General features: G+C 41.8%; 1 protein-coding gene across 9 annotated transcripts in view; it reads left to right on the forward strand.

Annotated features, from left to right (window-relative positions):
- KCNQ2 (potassium voltage-gated channel subfamily Q member 2) overlaps positions 1 to 21,082 on the forward strand; it is a 150,188-nt gene that overhangs the window by 96,985 nt on the left and 32,121 nt on the right. For 6 of the 9 annotated variants that reach the window (XM_089513621.1, XM_089513614.1, XM_089513622.1 and 3 more), the window contains 3 exons: positions 5,963 to 5,992; positions 13,152 to 13,220; positions 14,468 to 14,497. In XM_089513621.1, the coding sequence (XP_089369747.1) occupies positions 5,963 to 5,992; positions 13,152 to 13,220; positions 14,468 to 14,497 (129 nt within the window). The remainder of the gene's footprint in view (positions 1 to 5,962; positions 5,993 to 13,151; positions 13,221 to 14,467; positions 14,498 to 21,082) is intronic. The other 3 variants (XM_089513615.1, XM_089513617.1, XM_089513618.1) reach the window with 2 other exon arrangements.

Raw genomic sequence — 21,082 nt, forward strand, 5'->3', positions numbered from 1 at the left:
ACATTTGCCAGCTGTTTCACTACTCTTGGATGTTGTTCATCTGGACCTGGAGACTTGAATTTATTCAGAGTAGCCTCTAAATGTGTGCATCTGATGAAATGCTCTGTTATCCACAGAAGCATAAAAGTACACCTTAGCCTTTAAGCTAGCATGAGAGTCTAAGTAGAAAAGTCAAAAATATCTTTGCAAGCTGATATGGGTGTTAAATAAAAGCTCAACCTCTTGTGGTCACATTCTAATTGGCAAACTTTTGGGGGGACAATATTAATTCATATCTTGTTTTGCTGCAGTAGCTGTTAAGCCACATAAAAAGGACTTAGGCCCGGTACAGATGGGCCAAAAAGGATGCCCTCATCACATGCGAGGGGTGGGGCTTCTAGATGCTCATTGCCCCTCGCACGTAATGAAGGCATCCTCGCTGCGTGGTGCTGAATAGACAGCACGTGTAGCAATGATGTCACTGCTGCGTGGCCTCGAGATGGAGCTGCGCAGGAGCGACATGCTCGTGCCGCCACTAGCTGTTTGCGGTGGTGCAAAAAGGAGCCGCTTTTTAGCACTCCTTTTTTCTCGCATAGCCACATCGCACAATTTGATCGCTGCGGCGCGGCTATGCAGAAAAGAGAGGTGGCTCCCGGCCACCTCTTTCTGGCGGTCTGTACCCCGTCTTAGACATCTTTTTGCATAACATGTGCATAACTTAGATATCTTTCTGCATAACATCCACTTGTCCTCACCTTTGTACATTCTGCATATTTAGTACAAATGGTGCTGAAAACTGGTGGGCGAACATGGCTTACAATAGCAATGCTCTGGGTGTGTATGTCTGAGAGGATTCCTGGCTCTCACACATGTATACACCCACATTGATCAATGCCATGCCCATCTGCCAAGGCAAGGGAACTGACAAATTTTAGAGACTTCTTTTCTTTTCTTTTTTGACACAGAGATTGTTGGTTAGGATCACAGACTCCTTTTTTTTGAAATCTGTTGCTAAGGCAGTACATGAAGAAAATAAATTGTGTAAAATTTCTTCGCGGATAAAACTTCTCGGATAAGCGAAGGTCTTAACGCCGACATTCAGGCAGAACCTAGGGTAGAGGCATCCAGGGCCTCCGTGGACCTTATTAAACTGGATCGGTTTGAGTTGGTAAGTACCGATGATGTGGACAAGATCCTCGGAAGTGTTCGGAAGACAACCTGCTCTCTCGATCCCTGTCCCTCGTGGCTAGCAGCCCAGGGGGGACCGGCTGTAACTTTATTGTTACGCCGGATTATTAATACATGTTTGAGGGAAGGGCAATTTCCATCTGATCTTAAATTGGCCATAGTAAAACCTTTATTAAAAAAGCCCTCCCTCGACCCCCTGGTACATAATAATTATCGGCCAGTTTCACTGCAGCCATTTTTGGGGAAGGTGATCGAGAGGGCGGTTGCACTCCAGCTTCAGGAGGTCTTGGATGATACGGATTATCTGGACCCATTTCAAACTGGCTTTCGGGCGGGTTACGGGGTTGAGACGGCCATGGTCGTCTTGGTCGATGATCTCCGTCTGGGCATCGACAGGGGAAGCGTGTCCCTGCTGGTGCTCTTGGACATCTCAGCGGCTTTCGATACCATAGACCATGGTATCCTTCTGGGGCGTCTAGCAGAGGTAGGAGTCGGTGGCACTGCGCTCCAGTGGTTCCGCTCCTATCTCTCTGAAAGGTCCCAGATGGTGCAGCTGGGAGACGTGTGCTCCAATGAGAGGGCCCTTAAAACTGGGGTCCCTCAAGGAGCCATTCTGTCTCCCATGCTATTTAACATTTACATGAAACCGCTGGGAGAGATCATCCGGAGACATGGGGCGCGGGGTTATCAGTACGCTGATGACACCCAAATAATCTTCTCTATGTCTCCGACTGATGCAGTGACTGAGGATGGCGTCTCTCCTCTCGTGGCCTGTCTGGAGTCAGTAATGGGCTGGATGAGGAAAAACCGACTCAAGCTGAATCCAGAGAAAACGGAGGTACTCGTGATAGGTTCCCCTGGTCCAGGAATGGCGGTGGTTCCACCTGTCCTGAACGGGGTCACGCTCCCCGTGAAGGACTCCGTGCGCAGTCTGGGGGTGCCTCTTGACTCGTCCCTTCGCCTGACTACTCAGGTGAATGCGACGGTCAAGAGCACCTGTCACCAGCTTCGGCTTATTCGCCAGCTGCGCCCATACCTGGCCCAGAGGGACCTTGAAACTGTGGTACATGCCCTGGTAACCTCGAGACTGGATTTCTGCAATGTACTCTACATGGGGCAACCCTTATACCAAACCCGGAAGCTACAAATGGTGCAGAACATGGCAGCCAGGCTGGTCACTGGCACTTCCAGGGCCAGCCATATAACACCAGTATTAAAAGATCTCCATTGGCTGCCCATTCGCTTCCGGGCGCAATATAAGGTGTTGGTGATGACCTATAAAGCCCTAAATGGCTTGGGCCCAGGATACCTGAAGGACCGCCTCTCCCCATACATTCCGCCCCGCACCCTCAGAACATCTGGGCAGCAATTACTTAGGGTTCCCGGGGCGAGGTTTGTCTCCACTACTAGGAGGACATTTTCCATTGCCGTCCCGGCCCTTTGGAACACGCTGCCCATAGAGCTCCGCTCAGCCACCTCCCTGGCCCAATTTAGACGGGATTTAAAGACCTTCCTGTTCAGGATTGCATTCCCAGATTAAAGTCTTTTAGGCCTCCTTCCTCCGCACTGGCAACGAGATTGGCTAACCCGGGGCTTTTTGTTTTTTGTTTTTATGGAATTGCTGTACGGTTTTATTGTCTATTGTTTATTGTACTGTTTTAACCTGCTGTAAACCGCCCTGATCTGTTGGAAGGGCGGTATATAAATAAAAATTTTATTATTTATTATTATTATTAAAACACAAGGATACACATATGGGCACATAAAATCTCCACTAGCATACTTAAAGATGTTAACTATAGTCAGGGCAGGGGTGTAACTAAAAGGAAGGGGGCAAAAAGAAGGCATTGCCCTCCCACCACTATTAAATTTTCCTTGACTCTCCAAATTTCTTGCATTTCAGTCACTTAAAACCTGGTGGCCTTACATAGAGATTAAAGTGGGATATAAATCAAATAAATAAACTTCAGTTGACCCTTTAGGCTAGTGTTTAGGTAACTTAAGAAAAAGAACCAATGTGTTGTACTGGTTTGAACATTGGACTGCAACTCTTGAGGCCAGGATATAGATCCCTACTCGGCCATGAAAACCCACTGGATGATCGTGGGCAAGTCACACACTTTCAGTCTCAGAAAACCCCATGATAGGTTCACCATAGAATAGCCATAAGTCAGAAATGACTTGAAGGCACACAGCAACAGCAACAGTCTTAAGAAAAGGAGCATGCAAAGTTGTCAAGTTGCCAATTCTAACCAGTTAAAGGTAAGAATTCTAGATGTGCAAGATTTTCAATGTCTCACTCTCCGCAATACTAGAAATTTGAGGGCAGGGGGGAAATTTCATGTGGAGGGCAGAATTCCTATTTGGAGAGGCAATGCCCTCATGGCCCCATGGGGCAGAGGGAGGTACATTCCTAAAATTTAAGTGCTGTAGCTTCATCCTATAGAATCCTGGGATCTGTAGTTTTACAGTCTTTAGCTTTCTCTGCCAAAGAGTGCTGGTGCCTCCCAAAATGGCAAACTCTGGAATTTTCCATGGCAGTTAAAGTGGAGTCAAATTGCATTATCTCTACATGGTAGATGCACCCTGGGTATGTGTGTGGGCTAGGAATAAAGAAAGAGGAAACTCTCAGCCCTACAGTTCCCATGATGCTTTGGTAGAAGCCTGCATATTGCAACCAGTAGACAACTAATTTATATTAGAAATATAACCTAACTTGATCTTGCAAATCCTGTGTAAATCTCCGCTGATGGTGGTGACTGAGGAGAAGGGGGTTGGTTTGGGAGAATCAAAGAATGGACTGGTATTTCAGAATGTATGTCATAATGACCATTATAAATAAATGTGTTTTGCTTATTCTTAGGATCTTAAGTGATTGTTATATTTGGAATCATTATTTTGGAAGGTGTGGTTGTATCTTACATGGCAAGCTGTTTGGCTTTGCTCTGGAGGAAACCTACCATGGTTTATTTTGATTTGTTTTGATCTGTTTCAGCATACAGTGTGAAATTAGTTTGCACAACTGCACTCTGAACTGTGTGAGTAGATGGTCTTGCTTTATGTTAGGAACTTGAACTGGAAGAGTTGTGATTCCCCCCCAACTCTACCAATCCATGTTGCCATAAATATCCAAAACCAAGTGTACATAAACAAGTTGGCATTCCCAGATAAATTTTCTTAATTATCAATAGTCACATGAAGGCTCACACTCACCTTTATATGTCTATCAACATTTTCAAGATGTTCACAAAATGTCTCTGGGTTTGACAAACATATGTTGGCAACAGTGGTGTACTGGTAAATTTTAAAATACAGAGGTGCTCATAATGTCAGCTGCAGTAGCTAGCTAGATCATCCTTGATTCTAGCAGAAACATTTTCATGCCCTATTGTACTATGGGAGGGAAGTTGGGGAATTCCTTACCTCCAAACACTGCCTGGAGTGGAGATAAGAACAAAAGAAAAGCTGGTAGGCTAGATGATGAATTCTCCCATATCTCATATAGCCAGTGGACTGGAGGTCTCTTATTTTGGTTTTCTAGAGCACCAATGTGTATGCTGGCTGATTAAATCACAATGCATATATATGGATGTATTTTAACTCTTGTAAGCCACTTCGATTGTTTTTAATAAAAAGCGGAATAGAAATAAAAGTTTTATTTTATTATTATTTTATTATGTTAAAAATTCTCCAAGTTAAAGCAGAAGGCAGGTAGAGTGGACCAGAATGAAATTATGGTGTGGTACAGACTGCCCTAAAGGCCTGCACCTGCCCCTTTTCACATTGGATCAGGGCCAGGAGAGCCTCACCAGCAGCCCTGTGGCCCCAATCCGGCGTTTTTCCAGACCAATGAGAAGCGGCAAAATGCCACTACTCTTTGGCCTGGAAAAGGGGTGCTCTTGCGCCTTAGGCACCAATGGCACCCAAGTGTTAAAGAGGAGAAAGGGGTGGTCAAAAGCAGCTCTGTTTCAGAAGTGGCCTGGAGCAGTGTGGACATGATTCATGCAATGTGCCATTTGGATGCGGCATGTGTGTGACGTCATCATTACGTGCGCCGTGTAACAAGTAACAATGTCGCCCCCCACACGTACTAGGGTTAGGGAGCATGCGGTTGGTGTGCCCTCCCTAACCCTAGTATCGCCGGGAGCTTTATGATGGTGTGTACCGGCCCAATATTATATTATAGTATGGTATAAATTATAGTATTCCCCATTCCCGCTCACTACAAAGAACATTACAGGAATGGGATGGGAGAAACTGATCATTATACTGTGGTCTGCATTGGCTAATAATATTTTTTTGGGAGAGAAGACTGTAGGCAGGAGGAGGGGGGCAGTCCTTTTTCCTTACTTGACTCTGCTGTATTGTAAATCTCATCACCTGTTCAGGAATATTCCTGCTGAATACTGCTTTTGTTCTTTTGTTGAAGCCTATCATTAGTAATGAGTTGGCCCTGAAGTATAACTACACATTGCCCAGAGGTGAGATTTTGAAGGCAAAAACTAAAATGAGTCATTATTAATAGATCATATATTTAAAATATTTATATCCTTTGTACCAAATCTGAGGCCAGCTGCCTACTGAGCTCTTTTGAGAGTTTATCTGCTTGATGGAATACACTTAGCTTATATGCTAATTGTCTTCGTTCTGTTTCTTTTCTTCCCACCTCCCTTTATTTATTTATTTATTTATTTATTTATTTATTTATTTATGTTATTTTCTCCTTTTAATTTCCCTCTTTTTTCTTACCCCATATTTTTCTCTTTTATTTTTTGAAAACACTTGAAACCAAAAGCTCACAAACGCAAACCTATGGTGCTTCCAGGTATGAAGTGCATGTGAATTGGTGTGTCGTGTTGCTCCTTGTTCTATTTTTGTTTCGGAATGAAACCTGCTAAGCTTCATTTGGGGGATGCGGGTGGGGTGGGTGGGGAAGACCACGGAGAGAGACCCTCTGCACAATACAGCAATAAAGCCACATAGCCAGACATCCAAACCAAGTACTTGCAGCTGTTTGATGTAATTCCATGCACCTTCTTTGCAATCATGCCAAATCTTGAGTTGCACAGAAAAAAGGGTGACCAAAAAGTTAAGAAACAGTTCTTTTAAATTAAGGGGAGGGGAAAACAACTGGTGAGTATCAAACACTGGATAAGAGTTTGCTTTCTCCAGTAAACAATTTAAGGATCCTGAATTCATGCATCTACCAATGATGAACTGGCTTCCCCCAAAATCTAGAAGAAAGGGCCTTTGCCATCAACCTGGCCTGTGGCTTCCTTCCTGTGCTCACTTATGAATGAACAGTCACAGCTTACAGCTACTAGAACAGCCAAATTACTTTCAAACTGGGCACAGTGCTTTCTACCAGTCCTTTGAAATAAGTTCTACATGTTTTGCAGATAGCTTTTGTACAGTGACCCTGCTGATCTCTTCTCCCCTCTGTGCATTAACTTCCCTACTAACTTTTCTCCCTTCTACCGCAGTCTTTCATATCCTCTCTTTCTCTCCTTGATGTAGCCATGAAACGCAGGAAGCTGTCAAGTACTGAATCAGATCATTGGTCTTGCAAGGCCACTATTATCTTCTCTGACTGACAGTAGCACTCCCTTGTTTTGGGAGAAGGGAGATCAAGATGGTGGTGGGTCAGTTCAGGGATCCTCTGTATGCCAAGCAGGTGTTCTACCATGGAGCTCTGTTTCCTTCCACTGTGACTCTAATGAAGCTTCCTTAAAACTGGCCCTCATTGATGAACCCAAAATTGTAAGCCAATCATTGGAAAACGACTTTCTCATGGACTAATCCCACGTTGCTTTGGAAACATCAATGGAAGTGAATGGGTTCCATGTAGATTAGGCGATGAATTCACTCTAGATTTTACACCAAACTTCAAAGAAGCCTTAAGTTATTACAGGGGTAGGTTTGAACACCTCAGACAGATGAAAACATGTAGTGAAATGATAGCTCAGGGATACAGAATCCATTTCTAAGACTTATGTGGGATTGTATGGATTACTTCGTTCCTTCCCACATGTTCCATCCAAACTGAAATGGCTGTGGACAGTTATTTGGAATAAAATAATGTGATCAGCATCTCCCGGTGTAGCCAGAGACTACTTGAGGCAACGTGGTTCTGAATCCTGGAATACGGACATGTTGTGGTTACCTTGCCACCTTGGTAATATCCTGGATTGGATCCCCCCCCTTTTTTTTTGGAAGATGTTACTTCCAGTTCCTTTATTACTGAGATGAATGATTTTTGTTAAACCACTGTCAGCTAGTGGTAGATGTGAATGCATGGAAGGCAATGGGTAATTTGGGAGCTGCATTTGCCTTGCTTATGCTTATTGCAGTTGGTGTGAGCAGGTGCATGGGAAATCACACCACTTGAATGGCAACAATGTTTAGGATTAGGGTTTTTTTTTTCCTGGGGGGGTAGCTTTGTCTTTCTGACAAAGCATTTACATGTCTTTTAAAAGATGTGGAAGTCACCCTCATCCAGTATTCAAATTATTAACTAAGAGATGTCAAGGCTGATATCAGGCATAGAAATCATGCAGTGCTCCTGATGTTGGACCACAACTCGCAGTAGCCTTAGTAAGCATTGCCAATAGTGAGCAATAGTGGGGATTGCAGTCAAGCAACATCTGGAGGGTCTCATGATTCCTACCTTCAGCTTCCAGCAGAAATATCTTCTAATTTAAAAGAGCTGACCCATAATTTCAGATACATAGAGACTGAATGGAGCATTACTTTCCTTTTCTTCACTTTGCAGAAACAGAGGGGAAATAAATCACACTAATAAAGACTACAACAGAATGGGACTACTGTCTTAGGACTTAATACATATAATCATAGAATCGTAGAGTTGGAAGAGACCCCAAGGGCCATCCAGTCCAACCCCCTGCCATGCAGGAAATCTCAGTCAAAGCATCCCCGACAGATGGCCATCCAGCCTCTGTTTAAAGACCTCCAAGGAAGGAGACTCCACTACACTCCGAGGAAAGAGTGTGATTCACTGTCGAACAGCCCTTACTGTCAGGAAGTTCCTCCTAATGTTGAGGTGGAATCTCTTTTCCTGCAGCTTACATCCATTGCTCCGGGTCCTAGTCTCTGGAGCAGCAGAAAACAAGTTAGCTCCCTCCTCAATATGACATCCCTTCAAGTATTTAAACAGGGCTATCATATCACCTCTTAACCTTCTCTTCTCCAGGCTAAACATCCCCAGCTCCCTAAGTCGTTCCTCATAGGACATGGTTTCCAGACCCTTCAACATTTTAGTCACCCTCCTTTGGGCACACTCCAGTTTCTCAATGTCCTTTTTAAATTGTGGTGCCCAGAACTGGACACAGTATTCCAGTTGGGGCCTGACCAAAGCAGAATATAGTGGCACAGATTTAATGGGCAGGTTCTTCATGATGAAATAGTGTCAAAGTGGGCATAGCTGTTGAAATTCTAAAAAGGAGTTGGCTAAATAGATCAAACTGGAAGATACCTTATTTGACTGTGAGATTACTGCAGAACTGGAAAAGCTCATCTTAGAAAAAGCTGTTAGCTACATCTAGAGTCTAGTTCTTCCTAAATATGAGTTATGTGCAAAATGAATTCAATTTCTTAGCTTCTATGGAAAAGAGCTCTGGAACTGAAATATCTTATGGCTCTTCTGTACATAAATTATTGAGTAGATAACGGGTTCTGTTTAGGTTTCTCTCCCCCAAAACAAGAGCTAAACATGGTGAAAATACATTTTTAGTGGTTAATCTAGGTTTATATGGATTGGGGTGGTGAGGCCTTTCAGAAATTGTTGGACTCTAAATTCTAGCAGCCCAAGCCAACATATGCAGTGCTGTGGAATATTAGGAACTTTAATACAGCAGCAGCTGGAGAGCCGTGTGATTTCTATTCCTGGCTCAGAGCAAGCATGCAGACTTCTGAATGTCACAAAACTGAATTTCATCAGACTACTTAAAATATGAAGCTGCATAATTTGAAAATATATTCTGACTGATTAAAGTCTGTGACAGTATCAGACATGTTAGTAATACAGCCTACTGGATTTAGTTCTCCACAGAGAACTGGTGGAAATGGAGTTCCTGCCCCCTCTTCCTCATGACAACTTCTCTAGTAGCCAGAAAATGCTTCACAGAAAGTCAGATGACCTTTCTGAATGGGGTGAATAGTAGTGTATATTTGGTAGGGGCTCCCCAGTGATCAGATGGAGAGATCTTTGGTGAGTGGAGCCCTTCTGTTCATGGAAGACAGCTCCTTGATCCAACCCAGCCCTCCCTCCCTCTATTATTTCTTTCTCCTCTTACCCCTTCTCTCATCCTTCTTACTCACTCTCACTCTCTTCACCTGGATGAAGACAGATGTAAGATTTGAAGAATACAAGCCACAGTGGGCTATTCACCCACAGTGTCAGTCTCACTTTGTGAAGAGCAAAAGAGATTGACATTACAGCAAGGTGAATGCTAAGATCAGTCGTCATATTGGCTGCCACTGATCAGTTAGGCTGTCCATTCTTCTTTTTTTAAGCATTGTACATATATTAATTTGCACATTTCTCCTTCACCTTGTTTAAAAAGAATTACACACTTTTCTTTTCAATCACAAATTTACTCCAGAACACAGGACATGGAGATATTCTTGGTATTAACCAACTGACACCATCAAGAGCTGGCTTTGCAGAATGTTACACCTGTTTTCATTTCTTCTCCATCTCTCTAAAATATATTAGTGACTTTACTAGTTCCACTCACATTAGAAAAGGATGTAGTTTGTGGCTCAACAACAAAGGAGCAATCCATCATTTAGCTCCTTGTATCTGTCCTCATTTCTTCTCTTCGTTCCTTTTTGTGTTGTTAAACAGGTAAGTAGAAAGACAGTAGCAATGGTAGCCCCAGAGAATACAGAAAACAGTCTTAGGTAGTTCTTTTTTAAGTCTGGATTTCAGAATACTTGCACTTAACCCTAACATCCTATCTCTTTTCTCCTCCCTGATCTGTTGTTCTCCCTTCTCTTTTGTCTCCCCTCTCGCATATTCTCCCCTTTATGCTCTTGGAACTGCTTTATATAACAAATAAAATGAGTTCTTTATGGTGTGCACGTGTGCATTTGTGAGAGTGTATATTGTTTTGTACTGCCCATATTGTGATTTTGTGGATGGTATTGTAACTGATCGCTTTGGGGCATGATCCAGCTATCTTGACCTCGCCTTAACAATATGTGTGCTTCCTGTAATTGGTCACCTGTGTTCCCTTTGCTATGTGCAGTGAGCAAATGATATTATTATTTATATATGCGATATCAAGAAAACTTTAGATCTCTATGAGTAATGTGCATAATAAAGCCAATGGACCAGGCCAGCAATTTTAAAAGTTGTGCTGAGTTGCATGTACTGTACTATATTTTTTCCCCAGTGATTGTATGAATCCTTGTGCCTAACTCTTTTTTAAAATTTTATGAAGCATGCTTTTTGAAAACTAAATGACACCTTTTCTGGAAAGAGAGGGAACATTATAATATCACAGAGCTCAATCATACAGTTTTTTGAGCTAATGCAATCAGAAAAAAGTTCTTGGGCAATTTGCCTTGTTCTTATTTCCCACATTTATCTTTCAGGAATGCATTAAAGTTGACTTGTTATTGAATTTTAAAGTAGTTTGAAGTCTAACTTTACATAGATAGATAGACAGATAGATAGATAGATAGATAGATAGGACACAATACTGACTGTTTCGTTTGGCATTAAAACAGTAACAAAAAACCTCAAATTGCAGTCATTTCCCTTTCTTCAGGACTTTAAGCTGAAAATAGAAGGCCTATAATTTGTCATCTATCTATCTATCTATCTATCTATCTATCTATCTATCTATCTATGTATCTATCTTTTTACAATTTCATTCTAATAACATATCAGTTATTGGGTGCATTGAACATGAGTTTTGTAAGGAAATTCATACTAGGAGACTTTGTCCTTGTATTAATTCTAGCTCTTAAATAATGTACAGCACTAAAATAAATCTTGCATGTTTCATCAGTACTTCCAATATAAAAAATATTGGCTTATTTTCTGTCCCATACAGTGTTTTTATGGCCCTCCTCCAGGCATTCAGTCCAACAGTCTCAGCTTTCAGAGAAACTAATATTTCTTCGAATATTGAAGAATCTCTAAGAATATTGAGATTCTTCAATATTTGAAGAACTATTGGTTTCTCTGAAAACTGAGACTGTCAGACTGAATGCCTGGTGGAGGGCCATAAAAAACAAGTGAGAGCACCCATCAGATGCTACTTTCATTCTGGAGTTAAATTTATTGAGGGTAAATACCGTAAACAAACAAACAAACAGGCACGGGACTTATGTCTACCTGCATTGCCTTGACTAGGGCTATGAACAGTAATAGAATACAGGAAAGCACCCATCAGTTCTAATGTTTATAAGAGGTGGAGTGGCCATGCACATACTGTGCTTGGCTAGTAGGAAAAAGAAAACCTCAGGCTTTATGTTGCTTGGTGTTCACCACTAGGCAAGGCCTCTGAAGAAGAGCAGTCATTTTCCATCATAATGTTGCAGTGCTGAGAAAACCTTGACTGCTTCTGAACTTTTAAAAGGCATAGAAACTCTGTGAGACTTCAGCACTCAGATCTCATAGAAGTATGAATAAATAGGTCTTCCTTTCAACACTTGTTTCTTCTCCACTCTACTTACTTGCACTGATTTAGCTTTCAGGTAGTGCCCTGTTCCCTAACACTGCTTTTTACAACATTGATTTTACACACACACACAGAATGCTTTCATATTTTTACAGCATGCATTTTACATGAAAGGTTTTCATTTGGAGCTTTGCTATCAGCCTCAACTTCCAAGGCAGAGATGATGTGGAAGGAAGTTCCTGAGGCCAAACAGGCCTTCAGGCCTACTATAATGTAAAGAGAATGCTATAAAATGTAGGGCAGGGTGGGAACATTGCCTTGAAAATAGCCCAGTATCAGTCTTGATCTCCAAGCAACAACAGTATGACATGGACAGTTTTTGCTCAGCATCAAAAAAAGAACATCAAAGATTTGGAGCCATTTCCCTCTCTGCAAGACTTTTAAGGCCAAAAATGCATGGCCAAATCCCCGATTTGAGTATGGGTTGTCTTCCACACCAAATCTGCCCTATCCCTCCTTTAAATTGGGTTAAAAATTTTGTTCCAGATTTTGTAGGAAAGTCCAGAGCACTTTGCAGCAACACTGAGCGGCTACACACGTGTCCTTGTTGTGTTGCCACTGCCACTACCAATGCAAGTCACTCCCTCTTAGCCCACAACAAGGCACCCAGTCTTATGATTGAACCTAGGCATCTCATTTCTGAACTCAGAAGGAGTGACTTGTGCCAGTTGCAGCAATCCTGGGCAACACAGTGGGGACGCATGTATAGACAGTTGCTTGGCATCACTGTGGAGTATGGAGGTGATGGTGGAATCTGGGGCAGCTCTGGGGCCAGAATATTCCAGGAACAGCCCAGAATATTCTAGGCAGTGTAGATGAGCCCAGAAACAGCATATCAAAGGGTTGTAAAAACAGGGAGTTCTTGATAGGACTTAGTCTTGCCTTTGGACTAATTAGCAACATTTCTCTATCAGGATTTAAACAACAGCAGTTAGCATATTCCAAGACCATGGAAACTACAAGTATGTTTTCCTAAATGGAAAATCATAGCACTTTGGCTAAGCAAAGCAAGCTGAATACAGACCTAAGACTTACAAAAAGAATGGGTCCATAACTTCCTACTTCCCCTGCTGTTTATAAATCCTCGTTCCTGTTTTGGGGTGCTCCTAAAAAGAGCCTAAATTGTGAAAAGCTAGCTTCCTCTGCCTGCATGTACATGATGTAACTGAGGCAGAAATGCAAAGGAAGGAAGTGGTTTCCCAGAATTTGCCAAGCTTTTGTTTCTTTATCTGAATATGACTTTATTCCATTTTATTTTTCCCTCCAATTTAGGCTCATTCCTCCTTTGAACCAACTGGAGCTGCTGAGGAACCTGAAGAGCAAATCTGGACTGACCTTCAGGTTAGTAATACTGCTATCATAAGTTGCTTGACTAAAATTAAAAGAGGAAAGCAGGTGAAGAATCAAAAATTCTGAAAAGATTCTTTTTTAAAAAAGCAAATAAACCTATGTGGTGCCAAATTAAAAGTTTACTGACTTGAATATTGTCTTTTGCCAATGTGTTTTCTTCAAGGATAGTATAGTTTATTTCTTTTCATCATTCCTTGAGGATCTTTTCTTTTGTAAAGAAAACTCTGACAGATCTTTTGGTTGAAAGGCAAACTGTGTAAAAGTATTGCCTTTGAAAAAGATTTGTTGGTGATGTATATTTGGCATTCTTACACAATAAAATACATTCTGCATTTATCATCAGTTTCTGGTTTGTCTTTCCTTTCCTTTTCTTGTACTCTCTGCCTAGCAAAATGCATTCCTTTCTTGGGCAAGTTGGTTTAGAGGTATACTGTCTCCTTTGTCACCTGCCTTCTTTCACCAAAGATTTCTTGACAATTATAAGGCATTTTCAATGGTCTTCTCTCTCTTTTGGGGCAGCAGAGTCTATATTACAAGTGACTACACTAGGAGCCTTCACATGACTACTGCAGTTAATACTTTTAATATGTTTAAGCCACTGTGTTGCTCCTCAAGTCTAGCCTGACAAGTGGTGGATTTTTCCTGCAGATCCCAATCCCCAGCATAGTCAGGAGGTATTTCAATTCACATATACACTATACAGTATACACTACACAGAAATGGAGACAATGGATAAGTGGAGTTACTTTGTCTCTGCGATCCAGCTCCATACATCTGTGACAGTTATGGGAAACATCTCCCATTGTTATGTTTCAAATCTGGAATACAGAGAATGAGGATGACTCTTATCTAGGATAGGGATGTAATACTGTTGGTCTTTCCAATGTTTTGGCCTACAGCTTCCACAGTCCCATACCACTGGCCAGGCTGGGTGGGGCTGATGTGAGCTATAGGTCAAAAACCTCTGGAATACCCCCCTCCATTGTAATAGGTAAAGAGACCATTAATCAAACCCCATCATCAAAAGAGGTTGGATTTAAAAGTGCTTCTAGCTTTATTTTGACCTTGTTTTGTTTGGGCACCTTTGAACATCTCTTAATTTTCCTCTATATAGTCTTCAGGCCCCTGCCATGTCACTGTGTTATGTCTGTGTTGTGTCCTTTTTTGTCTTTAACTGTATATGTAGTATGCTTTCCTCACCTGACTTCATTGCTAATATACTTTTGCTTCTGTTTAAGGAAAGAGCAACAGCCTGAACCATCTCCAAGGTCTGTATGTTTTTAGAGAGTCCATTCTCATGCATTCTCATGTCTCTTTCTAAGTTTTTGTTCCCTTGTGTCATGCGTGTGATGCTCGTGGCGACAAGGAGCTGAGAGCCATTCAAATAAACATTGTAAACCTTCAACTTGCTCGTCCCCTCTTATGAGACCTATGCCCGCATGCCTTGTACCTACCTGTAATGGTGATCCTTTGATCATGTTTTCCTTCTTTCCAGTGGCAAAACGCCATTTAGCTGAGTGGAGCCTCTGGAGTGGGGGCTGCGGCAGCATCAAAACCAAGGTTGAGATGTGGCATATGTACACTCAGAAATGGATTGGAAAAAACTGGGTTGTAAATGCCCTGGAGGAAGAGCTGATACATCCCTGTACAGAAAGTAAAAAGGGCAGATAACAGTTTCACATTGCACATTTCAACTTGCCTTTCCCAAATTTGAGGTTTAGAGCAATAACAAGAGGTGGTGGTCATTCTTTGCATTCCCTTTGTCCCTCACCTGTATTTCTGCCTTTCTTTTGATCCCAAAAGCAATGAAAGAAAGGATATTCATGTACCCACCAACATTTGTCACACATCATTGTTTCACAGTAAGTAAGTCCTCACTGTGAGCAAAGCACAAAAGGCACATCAGCCCCCTTTTCAAAGGGTCAGCTAGCTTGTTCAGACCCTTAAAGAAACGTAGATTTCTGTAACATTAAAAAACCTGCATCTCCACATTTATGTTTCTGATCCAGTAAATTGTAGCTTTTCTGGCAGTTATTGCTGCTGCTGGCCACAATGCATTTGTAGCATTTTTGTAGCATGTTTTGTATGTGAAGGAAATACAACTATGCATTTGCTTTCTTGCTAGCAGGCTATTGGACTGTGGACTAAACTGAGTTGGTTCACTCATGTCAGTAGTAGGGAGTTGGATATGGAAGTTTCTTACTTGTCAGAATTAGAGAAGCATGTTTCTAGTACATTTGCTCTCTCCTATGTTCCTAATGATGATTTTGGAGTTATAAGAGTGTTAGGTACTGCAGATGTGTACATTTCTTTCTACTTATCAAAGTGCTCACACTTATCTGGCTCACAAATATTGTAATTTGCAGAATTCCATAAGGCCATAGATTAAGATTATTTACAAACTTGTTCAGATAGTATTCTACCAGACACACACACACACACACACACACACACACTGAAGTATGCTTTAATAGTAAGGCAACTTGGTCTTTAGTAATAACTGGCATCCTAAGAATCTGGAAGCTTCACCAAAGCTGCACTCCAGTGCTTAGGAATGGAGTGTGGCTTTGGCGTGACCTCCGGACTCTTAGGACCCATGCATCATTTAAATAGCATACCTCCAAAGAGACCCGAAGCAGCTTTATTTTGGCAGTCTGTAACAGGCCTTAGTTAGGTATGGTCAGATGTTAGGTATATGCTGAACTAGACATGTTCAGGACTTCCATTAATATCTGTCCTAGGGCTGATCATTTGGGATGTCTGTATCCTGTAAAGCAGGGATGGGGAATTACCGTGTGGTATCTGGTCAGTGACGATTTTTGTCAGGCCAGTATGTACCCTTTCCCACTTTGGAAGGAGTGGAGGAAGGAATGAAGAAAGGCAGGAGGGGACAGGAGGAAAGAGAGACAAAATTGGGAAGGAAAGAAAATATAAGCTGGGAAGAGATAAATGTTCAGAGACAGAAGAGGGAAACAGTGTGATAGAAGAAAATAGTTAGCCCCATGAGGTTTGTTGCCTCCCACTTTTGGATTTGGCTCACCTGCCACTGACTTCACCTCTGTATTACAGCCCCCAAGAGAACCCTCCCTGATGTAGTGCCATTCTCAGCATAAAAAAAGTTTCTCCACCTATACTGTAAAGATTCCAATTTTCCCCCAAAGGTTTGTTTTGTAATACTATTCATTTTCAGATGATGCAGTATTGCTGCAGACTATAATCTTATTTTGTTTTATTTATATCCTATTTTCCTCCAGTTCTGAGACTCAAGGATACACCCAAAGCTGCTGCTAACTCCGTTTTTTTTTTCTTTTTAGCTGTGGTTTAGGAAAAGAGTGATTTTTTTTGTTCCCAAAAACCTAGGCCTTGTTCCCTCTGACCAGAAAATCCATTTCCTGAACCAATTCTTGAAATCGGTTCTGAAAAAATGTGGTACCCACTATGCTTGCACTGGTTTCAGGAATCGGTTCAGTGGTGGGGGGGCAGCTTGATGGCCCAGCCCATCTCTGGCCTCTCCTGGCCCCAAAATCTCCAGCCCAGCTGCCTTACCGGCTTCTTTGGCCACTGGCCGGGTTCCCTGGGCTTTTAAAAAAAATTCCTGTGGCTGGGGAGGCTGGAAGGAGGTCGCAGAGAAGCCCAGGGAAAGCCAGGAAGGAAGTTGCAAGACCTCCGGCATTTCTGAGACCTCCTTGTGGCCTCCCCGGCTGTGGGAATTTTTTTAAAAAAGCCTAGGGAACCCGGTCAGCGTCCAAAGAAGCCAGTAAGGAGGCTGGGCCGGGGATTTGGGGGCCAGGAGAGACCGGGCCATGCCAGCTGCCTCCCTGGGCTGAGCTGCCAATGGGAACCAGGGCAGATTTGAATCTGTCTGGCTCCCACTTGGGCTGAATTGATTTATTTCTAAATAAACCGATTCAGCCCAAAAAAATACCCCATTTTCCCAGTGTCTTTTTGGGTTAAATGGGCAAAAATGGGTAAATAGCATGACCTCCCTTTCTGAATCAATTTCTGAAATCGGATTCAGTGGGAACTATGCTCGTTTAACCCGGATCACGATCCAGATTTAAACATAGTGGGAACAAGGCTCAAGCTTGCCAGTTGGTTGTTGATCTGTGTTTATACCTATCAGGAATAATAATTATGTTTGTAGTGCTATGAGAGAACAGTTCAAAGAAGTCTATAGCATACCTTCCAGTATTTCAGAGATGAAAAAGGGGACACACGTGGCCAAGCAACATCAGAGTATGGTCAAGCTGGCAACAGTTATTAATGAGGAAGAATTCATAATCCAAGAGAAGCTGTAGTGTCTGTTCCTCTTTTCCCATCCTGCTGTGTCAGCTGAGTACTTTTGGACTTTGAACTTAGTTTGCAGCAGTTGATGTAAGCTGAGGAAAAAGAGGGAAAATGGGAGCCCAGTCAGTTGGAGAGTATGCAGCTGACCCAACATGACATGTGACTGCTGTCAATTTGTTCTTCTCCAGTAACTTTTAACAAAATAAGTGTGTAGTGTTATTGTGTTCAGACCCCCTGCTCTTGTAAATTTTACCCACAATGATGTGACATTGTGCATTTCACTTACTAGATGGTACTGCGGAGACATAGGTGCTATAATGGATGGTGATAGGTAGTGTGTATAAACTTATTTTGGTCTTACGATGTAGCAGTTTAATAAAAAAAAAAGAAGAAGCTTGCACCATATTTCTGTACATCCCAGGTGGGAGACAAGAGTGGATAATATATTAGAAAAATCCACATTCCAATAGGTCTTGAAAATCCTCATGGTAAGGATGTTGCGAACATTCAGCTAGGGCTACTCACTTGAGTAAATAGTGCTGTTAGATTTTAAAGTGTGAGACCAACTGAGATGGCTTCTGTGCCCCAAAACTTTAGTTGGCTTGTAAGTACATGTGTGCCACTCTTCTCCAGCTTGATGTGGAGTGTAATGTGCCTGTCCTTAGTGGATGGCACTGAGTGACAGTTTCTTTGCCTCAGAAAGACAGGTTCTGAAGGCATGGATCACACTAGCTGTCGGCTAGCCAGATCTTCTTCTCTTAGGCAGGTGGCTGCTGCACTGAACGTTGCCTTCTGGCCTGAAAAAATATTTGGCTTCAGGAAATGAAGCTGATAGAGAAGAGGTGGAGACTTCCTTCTATGCTTGACCAGTGTATAAATAGTGAACATATTTTAAGAGATTGTTCAGTTACTCTTTGGCCAGTATGTTTAACGTTCCTCTACTTGTGCTGCCAAGAAAGAAACAAGATACCTTGGCACAGAAGAGGTAAAATCTGCTTACCAGTATTTTGGTTAATGGTACTTGACTAGGTGGAGAAAGCTCTTCTGTCTTGCCACCATAGAACAGTTTCCCTTAAGTAGCCCACCAAACCTCAAACACTGGTTCTCTTGAAGAAGTTTGATGTTTGAGGGGTCTTCTCACTGAGAGACAGGGTCCCCCTCATTTCTGTTCTAACACAAAGATGCAGGACATGATACAACTCAGCTGGAGCAATGTGGGAAAATCAGGGCTATCGTCCAGTCCATAAGATGTTAGCAAATTCAGTATTATGTATTTTCTTTGATGGATTAACCTATAAGATCTGTATACATGTGCATATGAGAGAATAAAGATTTCTCATAATGTTCCTTTTATATATGATACAAGTAAGTGTAGCAGCTGGTGTCATAGATATATCCTCTTTTAAAGAAAATTCTGCTGCCTTATCTATTAGGGACACCATTTTAGCGCATCAACATGTTCTTGAAATTCAGTTAATCTAACTCATTAATTGAACAAACAATGCAGCCCAGTGGAAGAACCATAGTGAGAAGTATGCCCACTTTTATCTAGGAAAGAAAAAAGGTGGCAAAGATATTGTTGCAGCTAAACCAAAGGGGCCTTGTCGGTACAATGAGCCCTTGGTATCTGCTGATGTGTGGTTCCAGCACTCCCCATGGATATCAAAATCCATGGATGCTCAAGTCCCGTTATATTCAGTGGTGTAGTAAAATATATAAAATGGCAAAATCAAGGTTTGCTTTTGGGAATTTATATATTTCTTGAATATTTTCAAATTGTGGATGATTGAATCTGTGGATAAGGAAACTGGAGACAGAGGGCCAACTGTATTTGTGTTTCTGAAGCACTTTGTGAGGAAGAAAGACTTGTTCCTTGACTTTTCCCCACTTCCAGTCTTCTTGTTTTTATTGTCTTGTCTTGTATTATGTTGTGTATTTATCCCATGTTTCCCTGATGTTCAGCTGTCCTCTCCTGTTCTTTTTCCTTGTGTTGCGCTCATAACAATCATACAAGATAGCTAGGCTGAGATAATTTCTTTGGCCAAAGAAGCAGTGGCTGAGCTTCGTGGCTGAGGAAAAATTTGTAGCCAAGTTTTGCCAGTCTAGCTGTACCTGTCAGAGCACATGGGCTCCCATTCCCACTGCCTTGCTCTCTATGGTGCCTTTGTAGCTGTTCATGCTTCAGCTGATCTACCAGAGATGTCCAAAGTACCTTGCTTCTTAACCCTATCAATTGATTAGGCCATATGTAAGGAACTCATCCAAAAATATTGAAAATTTCAAACTAGGTGGTTTTAGTTTTACCATATGTTCCTGTAACATGCTGACATGCCTGATTCCTTGAGAGAGTTATAACATTCATGTTATATAAAGATGCTGTATTGAGAAACCTGTGGTTTTCCAGACGTTGTTGCACACTAAGTTGTCATGATCAGTTGGAATCAATAACAGGTTCCCAATTCCTCCTGTAAAATGTGATATTATTTTATTGTATGCATATGTGTATGTGCGTGCCCCCCCCCTACACACATGCATGCAGGTTGAATCTCTCTTATCCAAAATGCTTGGGACCAGAAGTGTTTGGATTTCAGAGTTTTTCAGATTTTGGAATATTGGTATATACATAATGAGATATCTTGGAGATAGGACCCAAGTGTAAACAACTAAATTCATTTATATTTCATATACATGTTATGCAGATAGCCTGCAGGTAATTTTATATACAACATTTTAAATGATTTTGTTCATAAAACAAAGTTTGTGTACCTTAAACCATCAGAAAGCTAAGGTGTCACTATCTCAGTCATCCATGTGGACAATTTGGGATTTTGGAATATTTTGGATTTCACAATAAGAGAGATTCAAGCTGTATCTGGATCCCAAATTTGCCGACAGTTATCATAGAAATACACAATATTAACATGTGTATGTGGAAGTATTCTGGCTCCTGGCTGGTGATGCCATAGTCCAGTTTCGTGTCTTTTCCTATCAGAGAATGACAATAAAAGCAGCTGCAATCAGACTTATGGGGGTTAGCTGATGCTGAAGTTGCCAGCACAGGAAAACAGCAACCCATTGTTCTTCAGTATCTTTCAGTCTGGGGGAACTGAACATTTTGAAACATTTATCCTACATTTGGGAGTCTTCAGGAGATTTGTGGTGTATGGATGCATGTTAGTCAGTCTGACTTATAGGACTACTATGCCAGGAGATGGGCTGGCATCGTACACCATTTTATTTGGTATTGGTCTGTTCTCACAAGCAGAGACTCTTGGTGCTTGCTACAAAAAATAAAAATAATTTAAAAATGGAGTTGGATGTCCTTGAGAATAAGAGGGTGGATTCCATTTGAACTTGCAGCAGAGGTTTCAAAGCAGAAGGGATTCTTCCCAGCCTTTCTGCTACCAAAATGGATGCTTCAGACTCCAAGTTCAAATTACCCCTCTCTTGCAAACCAAACAGGATGTCCCCTTCTGCATTTTAAATGTGGTGAAGAGATTGTTATGGAAGAAAGCAGCTGTCACTTTTTAGAACAGCTTATTTAAATCAAGAAGTGGTCATGGGGT

Source organism: Sceloporus occidentalis, unplaced genomic scaffold, assembly GCF_023333645.1.
Source record: "Sceloporus occidentalis isolate IW3139 unplaced genomic scaffold, rSceOcc1.0.p SCAF_3, whole genome shotgun sequence".
Taxonomy (NCBI): domain Eukaryota; kingdom Metazoa; phylum Chordata; class Lepidosauria; order Squamata; family Phrynosomatidae; genus Sceloporus; species Sceloporus occidentalis.